Genomic DNA, 20,048 nt, shown 5'->3' with positions numbered 1-20,048 from the left:
CTTCATAGGCTTAGGAGTTACTAGATCATATGATAATGAAGACGTGGGATTTTAGAACCCTCTAAATCCCTAGTATGAGTTTATATGTGAATAGGGTATTTAAAAGATATTACAGTTGTAACACTATTATCTTTCAGATATCTGAAACTGTAGCATAGAGGAATCAGAGAACTTTGTCAAACACTCCCCACACTCCTTTCTGTGTACAGGTTTTTGGTCACAGCAAAGCCAATGGCGAACCTACCTGGGCTTTACTTCTAACTGCTGCCATTGCAGAGCTGGGAATCCTTATCGCCTCCCTGGATCTTGTGGCCCCAATTCTTTCCATGTAAGAGCCAGTAATTCTCTTCACTTATTCTTGCTTATGTGATGTATAAGACATGTTGATTTCCGTCAGGCATATAACAGTACTGATAGCAGAGTGAGCGAAGTACAGGTGTAATAACTATTCCTGAGAAGTTTCATATAAGACTAACTTTTATAAGTTGTTGTGGTTTCTTCCTGCCTCTGTAACTTCAGAAGTTCTTTGCTTTTATTTCTGATTCATTATCAGTTGGTTGTAGCTTTTACTTCTACTGTTAGCTTTTATTCATTCACCTGTGACCTATTGATGATTTACTACCTACCTGGCACTGGGCAGTATGCTGGGAATACAAAGATGAAGAAGACATAATCTTAAGGAATATGGTAGATAAAGAAAGCACTGGTCCCTGTATAGTGTGATGAGTACTGTGGTGAAGGGAAACACTGAGCGCTGTAAGAACTCTAAAGTGAGGCATCTAAATGGACTGAGACTCAAGGAGGGTTTTCTGGAGGAAATGACACTTGTATCTTGAAGGAAGACTAGTTTTTGCTAACCAACGAAGAGGTGAAAGATATTCCAGGAAGGGAATGTGTGTGAAGGAATTGAGGGATGAAATAATGCAGCACATCCAGAGGAGTGAAAATAGTTTGGCTTTGATAGAATGGAGGGTGCATGTTGGGGAGGAGCAGAGCAGAGAAGTAGATTGAGCCAGATCACAAAGGACCTGCAACTTTTTCCTGAAAGTAGTGGGTAATCCTTTGAGAACAAAATGATGAGGTTTATGTTTTAGAATGATCAATTTGGTATAAAAGGTAGATTAGAAGGAGGCTGACATTGAGCTGTGAATGCCAATCTGAACCTTATTCAACTAATCTAGCAAAACAGAAGTGAGAGCTTGAACTGAGGTGATAGCGGTAGAGATGGAAAGGAGGAAGGTTTAGAGATTTTTAAATATGTAGAATCTTTGGGACTTGATACACAAATTTGGAACAAGGATGAATAACAGAGAAGGAGCTTGGATTATCCCAAGAACAACTGAGTAGTGGTTGTGTCGTTCACTGAGAAAAAGACATAGAAGGATGCGCAGGTTTGTAGAGAGAAGCTTAAGTTTCTCTACTTCTTAGTCTTAATTAAAAGCTAGTGGGCTGGAACAAAGGCTTAAATACAGCAAAGGTCTTCAGTTATTTAACATAGCCCTTGAAGAATCATTTTACAATAGTAATCATTTTCTTACTTTTATCGTGTCAGGTTTTTTCTTATGTGTTACCTCTTTGTGAACTTGGCATGTGCCTTGCAGACATTACTTCGAACACCCAACTGGAGACCCCGGTTCCGCTATTACCACTGGTAAGTGCTTTTTTCTTCATCTTTTTCCCCACATTTGGAGAGAATTCATCATTGAACTAGAAAACTCAGAGATTCTGGATTCTTGATTCAGTTTTTTTATTGGCCAGCCATTCCATACTGTCTGTTTCAACTTTCAGTGCTCATCTGAATTCCCAACCTACTACCATGTTTGTTTCTATATTGCTTTTTAATAACTGATAAACACCCACCTGAGAATAAAGATCCAAAACTATGAAATAACATTCTTCAGGAAAAAACAACCTTCCCTTTACATATCTGTTTCCCTCTTAGCTAAATACTGTACTTGATCAGTTTCTCTCTTTACTCTCATATTCTTATGGGTTTTCATTCTCAAACTCTCTTCCTTATGACAGTTTAATTTAGTAGTTAAGAGTGTGAGTTTTAGTGTCAGATGACCTAAATTCATATGTCAGCTCTACTGTTTCCTAGCTTTGTAACCTTCAAACGAAGCACATAACCACGTAAAATTTCATTTTACTCATTTGTAAAATGAGACTAATAGTATTACCTATCTCATAGGGTTGTTTTGAGATAGTCTAAAGTGCTTAACGCAGCACCTGGTACATAGTAAAGTTCTCCATCAACCGTTGCTACAGCTGCTGCTATTATGTTCATCTCCTCAGTCCTAAAGGAGCCACCACATTTTTAGCTACCATCCCATCTCTTTCCAGTTTCTTTTCTCTCATGGCCAAAAGTTCTTTAATATGTCCTGTATGTACCTGTTGCCAGATTCGTCTTTGCTGACTTTCTCCTTGACCCCTTTCTGGCTTCACTTAATCAGTGGTGGGCAGTGATGTGACCTTTATCTGGCAAAAATTTAGATCTTCAACTCATCTTAATACCTGTAATCTTTCTAGCTTTAACTTTAAAGGTTTATTATGAACTCTTTTTGTGTTACTGTTTTGCCTGTGTTATTTTTTCTCTTTGCCTTATGTTTTCAATAGATCCTAATCTCCTGATTAACAAATCTCCTGTTCATTCTTTAAAATTCATCACAGAGCAAAGAAGCTCATTCTGTACACAGAAGAGCTTCAGTAGATGTAGTTGTCTTCCTAATTTATTTGACCAAAATAAAAACAAGCAATCTATTATTCTCTGCCAAATTTCTCTTAATGTAAAGTAAGAAAACTAATGGCAAATTTTTTTCAGTAGATTCTGCAGTTACACTAATAAATGTTCATAAAATTTTTAGCAATATTTACATGAAATACTTCTTAAAGATCATAGAGTTCTTAATAATTCTGACTACATGTCCCATTCCTGCTTTGCAAAGTAAGTAATAATTGTCCTCATGACTACAGATAATTTTCATAACATCCTTATTCATTTGTATGTTTTTCCAGCAATGGGAAATGTCAGCACAAAGGATGGTGTGGGGCTCAGTGAAGATCTACCAACTGCTGCCAGTCCATGATAAGACGGCTGTAGAGATGGAGAATGAGCATTTAGGAACTTTTAGAGCAATTTGGCATCATTATAGCATCCAGCGTATAGTTATTTTTCTAATAACTTTTTTTTTTTGAGAAAGATTAGCCCTGAGCTAACATCCATGCACATCTTCCTCTACTTTATATGTGAGATGCCTATCACAGCGTGGCTTGATAAGCAGTGCATAGGTCCGCACCTGGGATCTGAACCAGTGAACCCTGGACCACAGAAGCAGAGCATGTAAACTTAATCACTGTGCCACCAGGCCGGCTCCCTCTAATAACTCATTTTTATTGTATTTTACAAAAGTTCTGTCTGCAATATATTGGAATTTTTTTTAAAAAAATCCCTCACCACGGGGCTGGCCCCGTGGCCGAGTGGTTAAGTTCGCGCGCTCCGCTGCAGGCGGCCCAGTGTTTCGTTGGTTCGAATCCTGGGCGCGGACATGACACTGCTCATCAAACCACGCTGAGGTGGCGTCCCACATACCACAACTAGAAGGACCCACAACGAAGAATATACAACTATGTACCAGGGGGGCTTTGGGGAGAAAAAGGAAAAAAATAAAATCTTTAAAAAAAAAATAAAAAAAAAATCCCTCACCAGGTTAAGAAGCACCTCTAGCACAGACTTCTTTTTATTATTTTTTTTAAAGATTGGCACCTGAGCTAACAACTGTTGCCAATATTTTTTTTTTCTGCTTTTTCTCTCCAAATCCCCCCAGTACACAGTTGTATATTTTAGTTGTGGGTCCTTCTAGTTGTGGCATGTGGGACGCCACCTCAGCGTGGCCTAAGGAGTGGTGCCATGTCCGCGCCCAGGATCCGAACCCATAAAACCCTGTTCCACCAATGTGGAGGGTGTGAACTTAACTACTCAGCCACGGGACCGGCTCCCAGACTTCTTTTTTAGCTGCTTAGAAAAACATTTTTCTGTTTGTGTTTTTGTTTTTAATTTTCCAGGGCCCTCTCTTTCATGGGAATGAGTATCTGTCTGGCTCTGATGTTCATTTCTTCCTGGTATTATGCCATCGTAGCTATGGTAATAGCTGGTATGATCTACAAGTACATCGAGTACCAAGGGTGAGTCTGTGGAAATGACCTTGATCACTGCTAAAAGTATCAAAACTGGCTAGTTTTTGTTAGAGCCAGCCCAATAAAAATTGCATGAAGGATCCAGATAACTTCATTCATTTGTACTAAGTTTTGCACAGGCCCTAATTCTCTTAACCTTCTTACAGACAAAAGCTTTTAATCACAAGGGGAACCTGTCAAGAAAGTATGAACAGATCAATGAGAAAATTACTAAAATGATGAGTATTAAACAAAGTATAACACAAATATAAATATTTTTGCTTATCTCTTCAGTCAAGAGATTGTCTCCAAAATGACATTTAGTCCTGAATAACTTTTTAACAACTAAGACATCACCAACAACCTCCAAAAATTAGGAATAAATAACATTCTGATTCAGAAGATTACATTGTTTTACTTTCTCCCCATCTTTTTCAAAATAACTTAAACTTTGGATCTGCAGTAATTTCCTAATCCAAATTGCTATTTTGCTTTATTGCTTTTGAGTAGTTACATAGAATGATGAGTAAGTGACTGTTCCAGGCTTTATTCTGAACTGTTGTGCAGTGCAGTCTCTTCTGCTTACAGCGGGTTCATTATGTTAGGAAAGAGGATTATATAAATAATTAATATGAGTTTTAATTTTCTACCTTGTGCATATGTTACTTTTAGGTAAAGAAAAAATAAACTTTCTTTTTTGTAATTGTACTTTCTATAGTTTAAATCTGTGTCTGCTCTTTTCTCCTTTTGTCACAGAGCTGAGAAAGAATGGGGTGACGGTATCCGTGGTCTGTCCCTAAGTGCAGCCCGGTTTGCTTTGCTTCGGCTGGAGGAAGGACCTCCACACACTAAAAACTGGAGGTAAAGAAATCTACCAAGCTTAGTGGTGGTTGGCACATAGTTGACACACAGAAATGTGTGCTTCATTGATTACAGGATAAGGAGATCTCGTGGCTCCGGAATTGGTGTAACGGACCTGCTTCGAATGGTCTCAAATCCTTGATCCTTTATTCCCTTTTCTTCATGTGATATATGATCTAGACTTCCACCATTTTTATTCCTCACTGAAGATTAATCAATTTGAGATAATATTGGGAAGATTCAAAATAACTCTATCCTCTCATCCTATCATTTCCTCTAATCTCCTCCTTCTGTCAGGTCATGTTTTTTACAGAGTTCCTGAACTAAAGGGTAGAATTGTGATTCTTTTCGCCAGACCCACAGTGTTTTCTCCCCTCCTCCCCTGCCAACCTCTTTACAGGCCTCAGTTGCTTGTATTACTGAAACTGGATGAAGACTTACACGTCAAGCATCCTCGCCTCCTCACCTTTGCTTCACAGCTTAAAGCAGGAAAGGGTCTTACTATCGTGGGCTCTGTCATCGTGGGGAACTTCCTGGAAAACTATGGTGAAGCTTTAGCTGCTGAGCAGGTAAGAGTCAAGGCTTATTGGCTTAGTGGAATTTAGCTTATGGTTTTGTGATGTTAGAGTAAGACCTCAGATTTCTAAGTTAATCCCTTTCCTGAGTGACGTAGGAGGTTTCCTTCTTAGTGCTGGCTTTTGAACAGTCATATTTTCCAAAATAATAAGAGGAACCAGAAGATGGTAATTTATTCCTTCTTTCATTTAAAAAGCATTTCTAAACTATAAGATAATCAAGGCTAAGCATTATTTCCAAATTGACTCTAAACATTTACTCAGCCATGAGAGAAGTCACGTACACAGATCCGTCCCTCGAGCTGTGGAGATGGTTCCTCTCAATCTTGTGACAAGGAGCAATGAGCAACTTTTCTTCCTCTTTACTAATCTATGTGGTATCGTGAGCAAGATTCCTTTGCTATTTCTGATTAGCTTACTGAATATTAAAGTTCTCCATGAAGAAGAAAGTAGTTTTCACTCTAATACTTATTATAAATGATAGAACTAACCCTGTTGTTTAGAGAAATTTTCAATTACATTTCAAAATTTTTACTGGATTGCATTTTGAAATGCTTTGAAACCCTAAAAACTAGAAATGCTGAAGAAACATTAGTCCAGAATAATGATAAACATAAATAAAAAGCTCAGGATTGGAAATCAAGAGACCTCACTTATTATCCTACCTGTGCCACTGACTTAATCTGTGCCTTTGGGAACATCATACCCATTTTCCACATCATTTCCCAAGAGGGTGGAGTAAGAGTAAATGAAATATTATCTCCAAATTGGCCTGAATAAATGAAAGAATAGTAAATCAAATACAAGTGTCATCAATAATCACTAAATATCAAAAAGGATATGGAAATAGGAGAAACAAAAAAGAAAAACATACTGAGAAAATTCTAAAGTGAAACTGAATCATAGATTGAATTTCTAGCACTAGAAGTCTGGGCATGCCTGGGACTAAGGAAGGCAGGAGGTCATGTTCACCTTTGGTCAATGAAGAAAGAAATATTGAGTAGCCCCTTGAGGAAGGTCCCTGCTCTCAGTTTTTTTTGGTATGTTACAAGGAAAGAAAAGCAGAAGAGAGGAAAAGGCACAGGAACTACACATAGACCCCCAACTGTCTATGTTGTAAGTACTTAGAAAGCAAAAAAGACAAGGGATAATGCCATTTCACTGGGAAAATTTTAACTGTTTGAACTGTTCTTTAGGAGATAGGGTTTTATGCAGAGTTTGGAAAGAGGATGAGAATGTATTATAGGGATGGAGGAATAGGTTAAAAGGTCCAGTATGAAACAGTTCAGTGTGAGGTTCTGCTCTCTTTCAGACCATAAAGCACCTAATGGAGGGAGAGAAAGTGAAAGGATTCTGCCAGTTGGTGGTGGCCGCCAAGCTGAGAGAGGGCATTTCCCACCTCATCCAGTCATGTGGCCTTGGGGGCATGAAGCATAACACAGTGGTGATGGGATGGCCTAATGGCTGGCGCCAGAGTGAAGATGCTCGAGCTTGGAAGACTTTTATTGGTACAAAAACACTTTTCATATTATCCTGAGGGCCCAAATAAGGGATATAGTTAAATCTCTGTCACCCTAACCCCACCCCCTAGCCTCCTAAAATAGAGACTATGCCATTGCTGAAGCATGGTCTTATAACTGGTAGTCATAACCTGATTCTGCTCACCCCTCCAGCTATACATTATGTCCATAAATTGTTTGTCTCCATCAAGTCCTATGTGAGGAGTTATCACTGAAATTGCCATGTCTTCATTTGTGGTCTCCCACATTGACATCTGTATAGGAATTGGAAGGATTGTCCTTCAGCATCAAAATCTCCCAAATTCATATATCCTCCCCTCAGAAATGTAGTAATCAGAATATATCCAGTAATGTAAATCATGGTTCTCGATCTAATTCTGTTAACTATTGGTTTTTCTCAATGATTTTTGTTACTTGATGTAACCTACGGTGTAATAGGACACTTTGCTCAAAGAAATGTAGAAGAGTGTTATCCTTGCTTTCCTGACATGGTAGGAAGTAAGGCAAGCCTAAGGATTCTTCTCTGCTTATCCTGATTCTGTTTTCTCCCTAGGCACAGTTCGAGTGACAACTGCTGCCCATCTGGCCCTGCTAGTGGCTAAAAACATCTCCTTCTTTCCCAGCAATTTGGAGCAGTTTTCTGAGGGCAACATTGATGTGTGGTGGATTGTGCACGATGGGGGGATGCTCATGTTATTACCATTTCTACTTAAACAGCACAAGGTATTTTAGACATCTATTTCAAAAAGTCTTTCCCCCTTAATGTCTGTCCTGGTTGACTAGACAAATTCTTCCTCTTTGATTCTGTAGTGTTGGGGCTTAGAATCAGAAGAGTTGGGGATTATTCTTGGCTCTTCAGTGATCTCAGTTTCAACCTTATGAGAAATAGTTTTCTTTGTAGTTGATACCTACCTATCTCCAGGTGAAATTCAGCAAATTAATAAAGTTCTATATGAGCCCTTGGAAAAAATATTAACAAATGAACACATCCTTTAAAAAAAAAAGACCAAAGTCTCTCAAACACTGGAAACCTAAGGGTATGTATCTTACACATATGTATGTTCATCCTTTGGTAAGACTAACTAAACTGAAATTTAAAATAGCAAACATTATAGTCTGCAGGCTGTCATCGATATGCTATCTGCATAAAGCACCCTCTTAACGTATAACATGCCATCTTGCCCTTTTTCCCATTTTTTGTTATGAAATTAAAAACTCCTTAAAAACTGTATTTAATGTGTTTTTTAAATCATGCTTTTGCCCTAGTAAATAATATAATATAAAAAGCAGGAAGCTAGGAAGAAATACCCTGATAATATAGCAAGATTGCTTTAGGCAAAAATGCCTTGTGTTTTAGGAAATAACTCTCTTTTGCCTCCTTGCATCTAATTTTCCATGAATGTATGGTACTTTCTCAGGTGTGGCGAAAATGCAGCATACGGATCTTCACAGTAGCCCAACTGGAAGACAATAGTATTCAGATGAAGAAGGACCTGGCCACCTTCCTCTATCACCTGCGCATTGAGGCAGAGGTGGAAGTGGTGGAAATGGTGAGAAAGCTGAGTTTGAGATCAAGGAGACCACACCTCCCTCCACCCTGTCTTCCTAGACCCTTTTCTGGTTTGGGAAATTCTTCAGCTGCAAATGTGGATTAATCCGTTATTTCCAACAAAACCGTACCATACTGATCTAGATGAGTAGAATGTGTATATGATGAGTATTTGGTGGTGGTTTTTAATTTTGCTTTCTTGTTTGTTTTTTACACAGCCCTTATATTTCTGCCAGATTTTTTCCTGCTTAATATTCATGCTAAAATCACATATAGCTTTTTTTTGTCTTTTTAATAACCTGGCAGTATTAAAAAAATAGACTAGAGTTTGTGTTTTGTGATTCAAGGAAACACATACGTAATGGTTAGATTATGAAAAAGACTCTCAGGGCTTCTGGATTTGACCTACAATCCACAGTATCGTATTTATGTAGCTCAATGACTAAATAAAATAGGAGTGAAACTTAGGTTGATATTGTGGTACTTTCTCTGGTTTAATTTAGTGAGTGGAAATGAAAATGTATGGTTTATCCTTTCTCCTTTGTGCTTATTGCCCACTCTGCATGATATCTTCGGCAGCACGACAGTGACATATCAGCTTATACTTATGAGCGCACCCTAATGATGGAACAAAGGTCCCAGATGCTCCGGCAAATGCGACTATCCAAAACAGAGCGGGACAGAGAGGTGAGACCTTACTGCATTGATCTAATCCTAGCCCTATGAAGTCTGTCACTGAAAGCAATGATACTGTATTGTTCTCATAGATGACAGATACTTTCCTTCTTGCTTTATCAGTTATTCCACTATAACCACATTATTGTTTCAAAATAATTAAAGATGAAGCATGAGAGAAAATTGGGTATAGAGTCATAGCATGTATTGGGCCTTCCTCAGGCACAGTTGGTGAAAGATCGGAACTCAATGCTACGATTGACCAGCATTGGCTCTGATGAGGATGAAGAGACAGAAACCTATCAGGAGAAGGTGCACATGACTTGGACGAAAGACAAGTACATGGCATCCCGGGGGCAAAAGGCTAAGTCAATGGAAGGATTCCAGGAACTGCTTAACATGCGTCCGTAAGTTTTCCAACTCACAAGCTTATCATATAACATAGTATCCTGGTCGGTGCCACAAATGTGACTTTGCCTGGATACACAGGATGGAGTCTGTTCTTCATTTCACCCCAAATCTGGCCACCTTTCTATGTTTGCTTATGCATATCAGCTACCAATTAGCATTCAACACGAACTAACCATCCTTCCTCTCCATACTGTGTTCCTGGTATAAAACAATGAGAAATTGTAGAGTGAGAAAACCCAGGATGTTAATATTACAAGGAAATAATTTGTTCATTACATTATTCATATTCAAAGCAAAACTCTCTATCTCAAGTTTTTTAAGGTTGACTCTATGCCTGGTTTTCTCTTTGCCTTAAACACCTCTATTTCTCTCCCCGACAGGGACCAGTCCAATGTGAGGCGGATGCATACAGCAGTGAAGCTCAACGAGGTTATAGTTAACAAGTCCCATGAAGCAAAGCTGGTTTTGTTGAATATGCCAGGGCCACCTCGAAACCCTGAGGGTGATGAGAACTGTATCCTTTCCAAGAGTGGAGCTACCAGTAGGGGAAATCTTAGTCAGTTTCTTGGATGAGACCACTGGATAACTGTAAAAGTCACTGTCTCTGCCCCCTTTCCCTCGTGAAGAGGAAAGACTGTTAAAAGTCTTAGGCAAAGATTCTTACAGAATAGTGAAATTAATCTCCTTGTGGGGAGTTGGGGGTGTAATATGTTTTCTCTGAACCCTAAAGAGACTTTTTAGGTGGTACATTTGCAACATGACTTCTAATATTCAGTATATGGAACCCTTTATGACAATCCTAGAGACAAAATACCCACATTCTTTCTCCTTTTCAGGCTCTACCCACTTTGCAAAGCCTCTTTCTTTTGGATGGAGTTAGAGGAGAAGCAGTTGAAATGGAAGCTCCTCTAACTGAGGGGAAAAAAAGAGATAAGGGTTCTTCCTCATACCGTTCCCAGGATTCTTTTTATGGGACCCTTTAAGCACTGCAGTGGTGTAGACTGGCCTATTCCCACCAGTACCATTAAAGAAAAGAGGTTAAAAGAAAAAAGAAAAATCTGACTTGAGCAGCTTCACTTATTTATTACTTGGGTTCTCTCTCGGACTCTTACAAGCTGCCGTGTTGTGGCTTTTTCTTTTTTTTTGGCTTATTTTACTATGTAGAGATAACACATTACTTGTAGGTTTCCCCTATTTTGTTATAACATTTAGAAAAAAATCTGACAAACGAGAAAGGAGTCATATATGCAAAAGTACTAGATCCCTGGATTACTTCACAGGGTTAAATTGAATTTAACACAGAGTTCAGACTTCTCCAGTTCTGAGTATATAATAATTAAGCATGTTGATTTTGCAGCTTTACAGTAAGATAAACTCAGATTATCATGATGCCAGGTTCTAAAGTATGCTCTTCTCCTACCTGTTTGTATCCTTGACAAATTCTGAAGACATGGAGTTCCTAGAAGTGCTCACTGAGGGACTAGAGCGAGTCCTCCTTGTCCGAGGTGGTGGCAGTGAAGTGATCACCATTTATTCCTAATCTACTCCTGAATGACTTTACATGACCTCACCTTTCCTAAAAGGCTTCTAACCTCCATGGAAGAGCCAGCTCTTTACCACCACTCCCATCAACTAGAGGCCTGTGTTCTGTATACATCACACCGAACTCTTGACAAGCTGAGCCTCAAGTACTTGTGCAAAAAAGTACAAATAGATTGCTCTTTGCTACCACATGATCTGCTGTCCTTACAGAAGCAAATATTCCCTCAACATCAGAACAATGGTCAGGTCCTAAAAGCCATGTCTGTACCAGTTGAAGGCAAGTTAGGATTAACTAGCTAAATCAATAAAATGAATTGGCAAAAGGGATGCTAGAAATTCAACTCAAGACAAAAAGCAAGTACATATCCAGCATTAAAGATGAGTCTCAGAAGTCATGATTCAATAATGACACCATGGGGGTGACAGCCAGAGACACAGCCTCATCATAACTCATGACCAAGTATAGGGGACCTAGCATTCTTATGGAGGTAACCTGTGGCAAGCCAAGATGAAAAACTTTTTTAGCTAATTTTCTTTAGTGCATCCACTGCTCTCTAGAGCTCTAATTTTATATTAGGGTACTAATATAAAAAACTAAAACATGGCTGCAGCCTCTACTTCTTCCTCCAAAACAAGATTCCCCCAAAATACCAGGTTTAAGTACACATATTGTGTGGTGTATATTTCAGCTGTTTCTCAAAACCCATTCTGTGGTTAAGATTGTAACATAGACAGTGTTACCATGGAAATTATTTTTTTAAAGGTGGAGTAAAAATAATTTCTTTCAGGTTCTTTTCAAATGGCCAAACTAAGGGAACTCCAAAAAGTAGCTATTAAGATTTACTGAAATACAGTCTGTGGTTACCTATGTGACATGGGCAAAACATACAAGCTGTTACTTAAGAAAAACAGATGCTGGTGCACAGTGACCAATAGGTTCTCCTTTCCTTCTCCCTTTTAATGCCCTCTGGGTTTGTAGGCACAAGTCCAAAATCATAGGAACAAACACTAGGAAGACTGGCTAAAATCCTTCCCTAAGAGCTTTAGACTGTCTTTTAAAGGGAGAATCCAGCAATGGAATTCAAAGTTCTAGAGCCATATTCCTTCCAGAGTACCAGTTACTGAGCTGCTGCTATTCTCCTTAACTATGTCACTTAACTAAGTGGCATACAGTTGGCATTGTCCTAATTCAAGAAAGTTTTCTTTCACTAAGAAACCTGTGGACTCGTTTCCAAAGCCATAGCAAAGACTTGAGGCACCCACCTAAATGCCCAGAGTATGAGCATTTTTCTTTTTCCTTCAATTTCATTCTTCATTCTGCCTGCAGCTTGGCTCTGAACTAAGAAATTATCCAAGCCAATAGACTTCTGCTGTTTCAGTTTTGTTTTCTGAAAGCTCTAAATGTGTCAAGGAAATACTTGTGCCAGCTTAGCTTTTTATTTACTAATTTACTGATTACAAAACACCTGGCTTTCAAGCATAGGGAAAACTACCTTGTGTGGCAGAGTGGTAATTTCAAAGATGTGAAATCTTTCTTTTACAGGATAGCTATATAGAAAAACTATCTTGCCTGTATTCATGGCTGCTTTTCAATTTCACTATATTATTTATAAATAGTGCCACTCTTTTTTGATTACCCAACAGGATATGGGGCAAGCTGACCTGTGTGCCAGCAGACTGTTCATTTGACCCTTATGGACAAAGGAGAAATATGGCTTAAGAAATTGAGTTATTTTGATTTTGCTCTTCTTTCAACTTCCAGGCTCAGGGTAGCAAAGCAGACAAGATCTGTCAGTCTTTTTTTCCTGCTCCTTCCTGCAGAAGGTAGAAGCATTGTTTACAACTTCTATTGCAACACTCCATTGCTTAGTTGAGTCCAGCAGTAGTGGGACCGGTCCCCTATGACCCAAGATATCAAAGACCCATGCTCTAAAGGTCAGCCTGCCCAGGAATTCCTCTACATTCACACACACCCTCTGGCCCAAGTGATAATTATATGTACATTTTCCTCCATATAGAAAAAATATGAGCAGAAAATAAAGTTAGTTTTACAAGAGATTTTTGTGGTAGGAGCTCTGTAAGAATCCTTTAAAGGGATAAAAGAATTAGTGGCTACTAACAGAGCCACTACTTCAGCCCCTAAAACACAAAATCACCATTACATTGGGAAAATGGTTGTTAGGCCAGACTTAAAGTCATCTTTGTCCTGAGCATTTCATGTTTGTGTTGCTTATGTCTGTCTTTAAAATGTCTTGTCTCTTAATCACTGCAAATAAAGCAATACCGAAAACCTGAGACAGAATGCACCTTAGGGGAAGGGGCTTTGTGTTTCAAGAGGGAAGAGAAAGGAAAGACTTCCTCCTGCCTTTTGAATAAGATCTAGCTTTTAAGTCTTGGCTATGACTTTACCAGGGCAGGTTATAATAATATCCATTCTCTAACTGCTGGCCCTCTGCCTTCTATAGCTATCTTAAAAGCTGACGTTTGGATTGTGCAGCATCTGTTTGACAGGTGCCAGGTTCCTCTTGGCAGGGGAAAGATCACTTTGTATCTTCCGTTGCCTCAGATTCCTGTGGTCCCAACAATCCCACCAATCTTCATTCCCCCTAAATGTGTTAAAAATCCATTATTGTGGATATTAAAGTAGCAGTTACGCTGTAAGCCTATTTTTGTGCTCTTTTTGTCTGGTTTATTTTTCTTTTCATCATGTATAATCTGAATCCAGCATTAGTTTCTCACATCTTCCACAAGTGTCTCCAACAGAATTTTTATGTCCCAGCTTATGTAAAATAGAAGTGAAATATTAAGGCAAAATAGATTTAAGGGAAACTTGTGCAACTTTTTTTTTAAGCATTATTCTCCATTTAATTTATTGAAAGGAGATGCTGCTGTAAATCTTGATTTAGCAGCAACCATTCTTTTGTTTACATAGAGTTGTGGTTTTATTTGTTGTTTTGCTCTGTACTGGAAACATAAATAAAGTTTTCTACATTATTTTCGGTCAAGGGTTGTGGTATAGTTTCTTTGTGTTTGTAGTGATATGTACATTGTCTTTCCAGGATTTGTCTCCTCACCATGGAGAAAAGAGAGCTTTTGGTTCTTTTCAGCATCAATGATAATGTTAAGGGTTAGTATGCTGAGGAGGAGCCCACTGGGCATAAAGAAGGTTGTAAATGAGACACCAAGTGCTTCTTTCTCAGGTTCACAAAAGTAGTCCTCCGCCACTGAACTCCATCCTCTGAAACAAGAGAAAGGTGAGTGGTGAATGAGTGTAGAAATAACTTCTTGAATCAAGTACTCAGTACTTTAATCACAAGATGTATTTTGCTTTATCCTTAAAAAATAACTTCCAAACTCCTAACAGTTCTTATTTCTTAAGAAAGGATCTCTAATACCAACCCTCATCCTCCACCATCAAATGGGCCTGCTATTTACTGTATATTACAACTGCCCAAAATTTAACTTTTCTTTTGCCTTACCTCTGGGGGCTCAATGAAGGCTAACCAATCTGATGCATGTGTAGGCAACAGTCCCATTGACTGGCACTTATAAACAGCCAATGCCAAACCCATGAGGTTCCCAATGAGATATACCAAACCCTGAAGAAACTTCTGGCTTGAACTTTCTAGCATCTTGAAAGCTGTTGGAGTAAGAGAAAAGTGTCAAAACCAAAACAACTTTTTTTTTCAATATGAGTCAGGCTATATATTAAAGTAATATAAATAATATGGACAGACCCATAGTAGGAGAGCAAATAAGATCATTAAAGGTGAACAAAAAACCATGATAAGCACTGCTTGCCCCTCCATGCCACCACCATTACCATGACCACCCTGCACACCCTCGCCCTGCAACTAACCAAAAGCTGTGCCAAAGATTTCTAATACAGGTTTTGCCTAAGAATTTGGCTTTAATTCTTAAAACTTAGGGAAAAGTTATTTCAAGAATCCTGGGAGCCGGCCCCGTGGCTGAGTGGTTATGTTCATGCACTTGGCTTTGGTGGCCCAGGGGTTAGCCGGTGTGGGTCCCAGGCGCATGGCACCACTCGTTAGGCCATGCTGAGGTGGCATCCCACATACCCCAACCAGATACACTCACAACTAGAATCTACAACTATATACTGGGGAGCTTTGGGGAGAAGAAGAAGGAAAAATAAAAGATTGGCAACAGATGTTAGCTCAGGTACCAATCTTTAATAATATAATAAAAAAGATACTTACTGGCTGAAATGGCCATAAGTGCCTGAATGGGTCGCCAGGCCATCATACACACCATCATAGTAGGGAAGATGGAGATGGTATTGCCTGCCATGTACATGATGAAGAGGTTCATGGGAATCTGTTTGAGGGGACCCAAGGCGATGTCCCAGCAGCGCTAAAACACAATTTTAACCTCTGATTATTATCTTCAGTCCCACATTTATCATATCACTGATGTCAAATGAACACAATTCCCAAATTTGTGCTTCTGACTGAGCTAACTCCTCAATTCCACCACCTTTGCCCTTCCCCATGTTACCAGCTGAAGCTTTTTCTACAAAAGAAAGATAAGGCATCCTCACCATTTGTTGTTTTTCTCTAAGGGTTTTCCAGATGTCATTTTTCCCTATGATTTTGGCTAAAGACAAGATTTCCCGAGCCAGCCCTGACAGCCTAGCAGTTAAAGTGTGGCGCACTCTGCTTTGGTGGCCTGGGTTCGGTTCCCAGGTGTGGAACCAGACCACTCACCTGTCAGTAGCCATGCTCACATGGAAGAACCAGAAGAACTTGCAACTATACACAACTACATACTGGGGCTTCGAGGGGTAAAAAGGAAGGAAAAAGGAAGAAGACTGACAACAGATGTTAGCTTAGGGCAAAACTTCTCTGGAAAAAAAGCGACTTCCCTACTTTTGCTCTTCTACTTCTGTGTCTATCACTGTCCCATCTACATCTGAAGAAACAGATAAAACCACATAGTAGATTAACATACCTCAATAAGAGAACAACAGACAAATCAAGACACACAAGATTTGAATGACACTATTAACAAACTTAACCCAACTGACATAGAACATTACACCCAGCAGTTGCGGAATTCACCTTCTTTTCAAACATACATGGGACATTTACAAAAACTCACTACTTGCTGAGCCATGAAGAAAGTGTCAGTAACTCTCAACCCAAATCATACAAAGCATGTTCTTTGACTACAAGGCAATTAAGCCAGAAATCAGTAACAAAAAGGTAACTAGAAAATCCTCTATGTGTTGCAATTAACAAATGTACTCTAAATAACCCAAGAATCAAAGAAGAAATTACAAAAGAAAATAGAAATATCATTAACTGATAAAAAAACACACATTGACACTTGTGGGACACAGAGCTTTGAGAAATTTATAACCTTTACAACCTTAAATACGTATTAGAAGACCAAAGTATCTAAGCATCTATTTCAAGAAGTTAGAATAAACCCAAGGAAATGAAAAGGAAACAAAAATGAGAGCAGAAATTAATGAAATTTTCTCTAAATCAACAAAGCCAAAGGAGTTTTGTTGAAAAGATTAATAAAATCAATACTAGTGAGTCTGATGAAGACAAAAGGACAGAAGATAAATACTCATCAGGAATGACAAAAGGGACATCTCTATAGGTCTTGCAGGTACTCAAGTGATCATATTATGACTTTTGGGAAATGGATAAATTCCTAGAAAAAATACAACACCTAAATAGCATAAGAAATTGGAAATTTAAATAGTCTTATAACTTTGAGAAATTAATTCTGTAATTAAGCTCAGATGCTTTCCTTTGGCAAATTCTAAACATTGAAGGAAAAAATAAAGCCAATCTTATATAAACTCTTTCAGAGAATAAAAAAATGAATATTCTACAACTCAGGGGGCCTCATAAATACCAAAACCTGACGAGGACATTAGAAGGAGAGTTTATAGACTGATGTTACTCATGAACTTAAGTGCAAAAATCCTCAACAAAATATTAACAAAGTAAATCTAGCTATAGAAAAAGAATGATATACCTCTATCCATTTGGGTTTATTCACGTTAAAAGAATAAATGGCCATATTTGTAAACAGTTCCCTAATTTGTCATTTACATAGAAGACCATTTTTCTGGGAGTTTAAAAATCAAATCATCCATACAACAAAACTGTTCTAAAAGAAGTATTTTATGATAATGTACCTTTAAAATAAAGCCACTTTAATAAGACTTTACTATCATATTATTCATATTACACTTTGACGTACCAAGATGAAAAATGATAGGTTGATAATTATCAAAAAAAAGCACTCATAATGGCTCTGTCATTTTCATGTTAAAAAAATCACTGCATTTTATGAAACAAAGATCATTTAGTATTGAACAATATTAAGGCTGAGAGGAAAGAAAGTGCTAGGCACTGTTCTAGGCACTTGGAAGACAAAATTCTGCTCTCATGGAGCTTACAAGAGCGAAAAGCCAGATAGGTAATAAAATAAGTAAACTATATCATATATATGAATGTTAGGGAGAAATATAAAGCAGGGAAACAGGATAGAGGGTGCCATGAGGGTTGGCTTCACTAAGAAGGTAACATTTGAGAGACCTGAAGGAGGTGAGAGAGCAAGTCATACGGGGATCTTGGGGTAAGAGTATTCCAGGAAGACGGAAGAACATACAAAAAGCCTGAGATGGAAGCTTGCCTAGCATATTTAAGGAGCAGCAAGGAGGCCATTCTGACGAGAGTGGAGCAAACAAAGTGGAAAGTGGTAGGATATGAAGTGGCTTAGACTAAGACAATAGATGAAGGTAGTAAGTAGTAGTGAGCAATAAGTTAAGTAGTAAGATTTGAATCTATTTTGAAGGTAAAGCCAATAGAACATCCTGACAGATTAGTTGTGTGGGGCAAGAGAACTAGAGTAGAAATGGATGACTTCAACGGGAAGGCGTTGCACCAAGAGATAATTTTCAACCTACTTTCTTATGCCTTATGTTCAAACATCTTTTATTTTTCCAGTCATTAAGCCTTTGGGGAACTGATATGTAAATGACTGTAACACTAATCTCAAGCAACTTAGCTTCCAAATATTCGGGATAAGGGCCATCCATAGTAAGATATTCATATGCTGCCTGGGAGAGGAGGGTGGATGTGTAGGTCAGGACTGGCCCAAGGACGACGGTGACACCAATACCTCTGTACCTTCTCCACCAGGATCCGGTCTGTCTCTTGCACGCTGGTATCAGGCACTTGCTTGTCCAAGTAACCAACTGGGTACAGCGAGTCTCCCTGGCCACCGCCCCGGTCACTTCGGCCCCTAAAGAACCAAATCAAGAAACTAAGGCTGCAGCCTGTCACACTTCCTATCCCACATTTCCTGTTCTACTAATCAGCAATAAAGATCGTCAGATGCGCCCAGCCAGATTAGAACCTCTCGTGGGTTCGTCAGACCCTGGCCTATTGGGAGGACTGAAATAAGCATCCTTCGGACACAGAAACCGACACGGCAAAGAAGCCCCCCGCTCCCCAGGAGACGTCTTTGTGCCACCCATCCTTTTCAGAGAGTTGTTCCTGAGGGCTCAGGTCCTATTCCTCTGGGGCAGATCTGGGGTGAAGGCTCTGCTGTCGAGCTTCGCCCAGTCTCCTCACCTGCTGCCTCCTCCAGGCCCGCTCAGCTCAATGGCCCACTTGAAGCGCCGGCCTCGGTTGGCCACCAGGCTCCCCTGGGCCGTCATTGCAACGGCCACGAACGAAACTGGCGAATCTCTTTACTCTACAGCTTAGCCGGGGCTCGAGCCCACAGCTCCCGCAGCTTCTTGGTGTCGCCCTGCAAGCCCACTTCCGGCGCGTTGTGCGTGCGTCACTTCCGCCCCGGAAATTGGCGGGTGGTGGACGGAAGAGAGGGTACTTGGAGCTAGAGAAGCAAGGAGGAGGCAAGAGCAGACGGAAGTTAGCTTCCTGAAGCGACTCCAGCGCGCTTCCCTCCTTTCTAAAGAGGCCAGTTGTGTGTTCCCTGACTTTATCCCCACGGGATAGAAGGAAAGTCTGTCCTGACTCTGCGTCAGGAGTTGAAGCAAGAAAAGCTTCTTGAGCTCCTGTGTGCTTACGGGAACGCAAGATTCAAATCTCTGTTTAGATCCTGGCTTCCCCAAGGATTGTGTGATCTTGAGCGAGTTATTTAGTAGCTTCTTTCTGTTGAATGTCCACCGTGTTCCAGGAGCTTTGTGTTTATTACTTCATTTAATTCTCACAGTAATCCCGCGAGGTAAATAGTTCTGTCCGGTGCTGCTCAAAAGCTGAGAGGCAGTGTGGGCATGGCAAGGTTCGTGGGCTGGAGATTCAAATGGCCTCCTTTTGAATCCTGGCTTTATTACTTAATAATTATGTGACCTTGGGTAAGTTAAATCCTTTGTGTGTAAACTTCATACGTAAAAGTTGGATAATCTACCTACTTTCAAGTCTTGTGAGATTAAATGGATGAATGCCCGCCACATATGCATGATGTGTTTTTAAATAATCTATATTATTTGTAGCGATTGGGTTTTGTATTCAGTTGTCTATCTATATAATAATTTAACCTATTATTGGATATTTGTTTCCTGTTTTTTTCTCCTTTATAACCACTATTGCTGTGAACATCCTTGTATGTCTTATTTTCCTAAAGACCTAGAAGTGCAATTGCTGGATCAAAGAATATGCACGTTTTTAAGGAATTTTCATTTAAAATGCCCGCTAGGATAATTACACCCATTTACATTCCATAAGCTTT

The 20,048-nt window shown here is 39.4% G+C and overlaps 2 protein-coding genes across 6 annotated transcripts in view; one reads left to right on the top strand and one right to left on the bottom strand.

The window, feature by feature from the left end:
* The window catches only part of SLC12A6 (solute carrier family 12 member 6), an 82,475-nt gene extending 68,164 nt beyond the window's left edge, over positions 1–14,311 (top strand). For all 4 annotated transcript variants that reach the window (XM_014847288.3, XM_014847289.3, XM_014847292.3 and 1 more), the window contains 12 exons: positions 210–328; positions 1,553–1,651; positions 4,063–4,182; positions 4,930–5,034; positions 5,435–5,603; positions 6,922–7,117; positions 7,683–7,852; positions 8,548–8,679; positions 9,258–9,365; positions 9,576–9,760; positions 10,145–10,278; positions 11,213–14,311. In XM_014847288.3, the coding sequence (XP_014702774.3) occupies positions 210–328; positions 1,553–1,651; positions 4,063–4,182; positions 4,930–5,034; positions 5,435–5,603; positions 6,922–7,117; positions 7,683–7,852; positions 8,548–8,679; positions 9,258–9,365; positions 9,576–9,760; positions 10,145–10,278; positions 11,213–11,304 (1,629 nt within the window). In that variant the 3' untranslated portion in view covers positions 11,305–14,311. The remainder of the gene's footprint in view (positions 1–209; positions 329–1,552; positions 1,652–4,062; positions 4,183–4,929; positions 5,035–5,434; positions 5,604–6,921; positions 7,118–7,682; positions 7,853–8,547; positions 8,680–9,257; positions 9,366–9,575; positions 9,761–10,144; positions 10,279–11,212) is intronic.
* Positions 14,146–19,152, bottom strand: EMC4 (ER membrane protein complex subunit 4). 2 transcript variants are annotated; one of them, XM_014847295.3, is made up of 5 exons: positions 18,929–19,152; positions 18,482–18,596; positions 15,527–15,680; positions 14,786–14,946; positions 14,146–14,544 (listed from the first exon to the last, which is right to left on the bottom strand). In XM_014847295.3, exons 1-5 carry the CDS (start codon positions 19,012–19,014, stop codon positions 14,509–14,511), a joined length of 552 nt encoding a protein of 183 aa, XP_014702781.1. In that variant the 5' UTR covers positions 19,015–19,152; the 3' UTR covers positions 14,146–14,508. The 2 variants fall into 2 exon arrangements, with proteins under 2 accessions (XP_014702781.1, XP_044621148.1); XM_044765213.1 differs by lacking the exon at positions 18,929–19,152 and having other exon boundaries at positions 18,474–18,596.
* Between the last annotated feature and the right edge of the window lie 896 nt (positions 19,153–20,048).

Source organism: Equus asinus, chromosome 2, assembly GCF_041296235.1.
Source record: "Equus asinus isolate D_3611 breed Donkey chromosome 2, EquAss-T2T_v2, whole genome shotgun sequence".
Classification (NCBI taxonomy): Eukaryota; Metazoa; Chordata; class Mammalia; order Perissodactyla; family Equidae; genus Equus; species Equus asinus.
Note: the sequence above shows the minus strand (reverse complement) of the source record. Positions and strands in the feature narration are given on the sequence as shown.

What these genes read in the sequence shown, in the direction of transcription:
- EMC4 (XM_014847295.3), bottom strand. Translation starts at nt 19,014, where the DNA reads ATGACGGCCCAGGGGAGCCTGGTGGCCAACCGAGGCCGGCGCTTCAAG. An exon ending in GGGCCTGGAGGAGGCAGCAG is followed by an intron (nt 18,597 to 18,928) that starts GTGAGGAGACTG and finishes TTGGTTCTTTAG; the next exon opens with GGGCCGAAGTGACCGGGGCG. An exon ending in ACTTATGGCCATTTCAGCCA is followed by an intron (nt 14,947 to 15,526) that starts GTAAGTATCTTT and finishes TTACTCCAACAG; the next exon opens with CTTTCAAGATGCTAGAAAGT.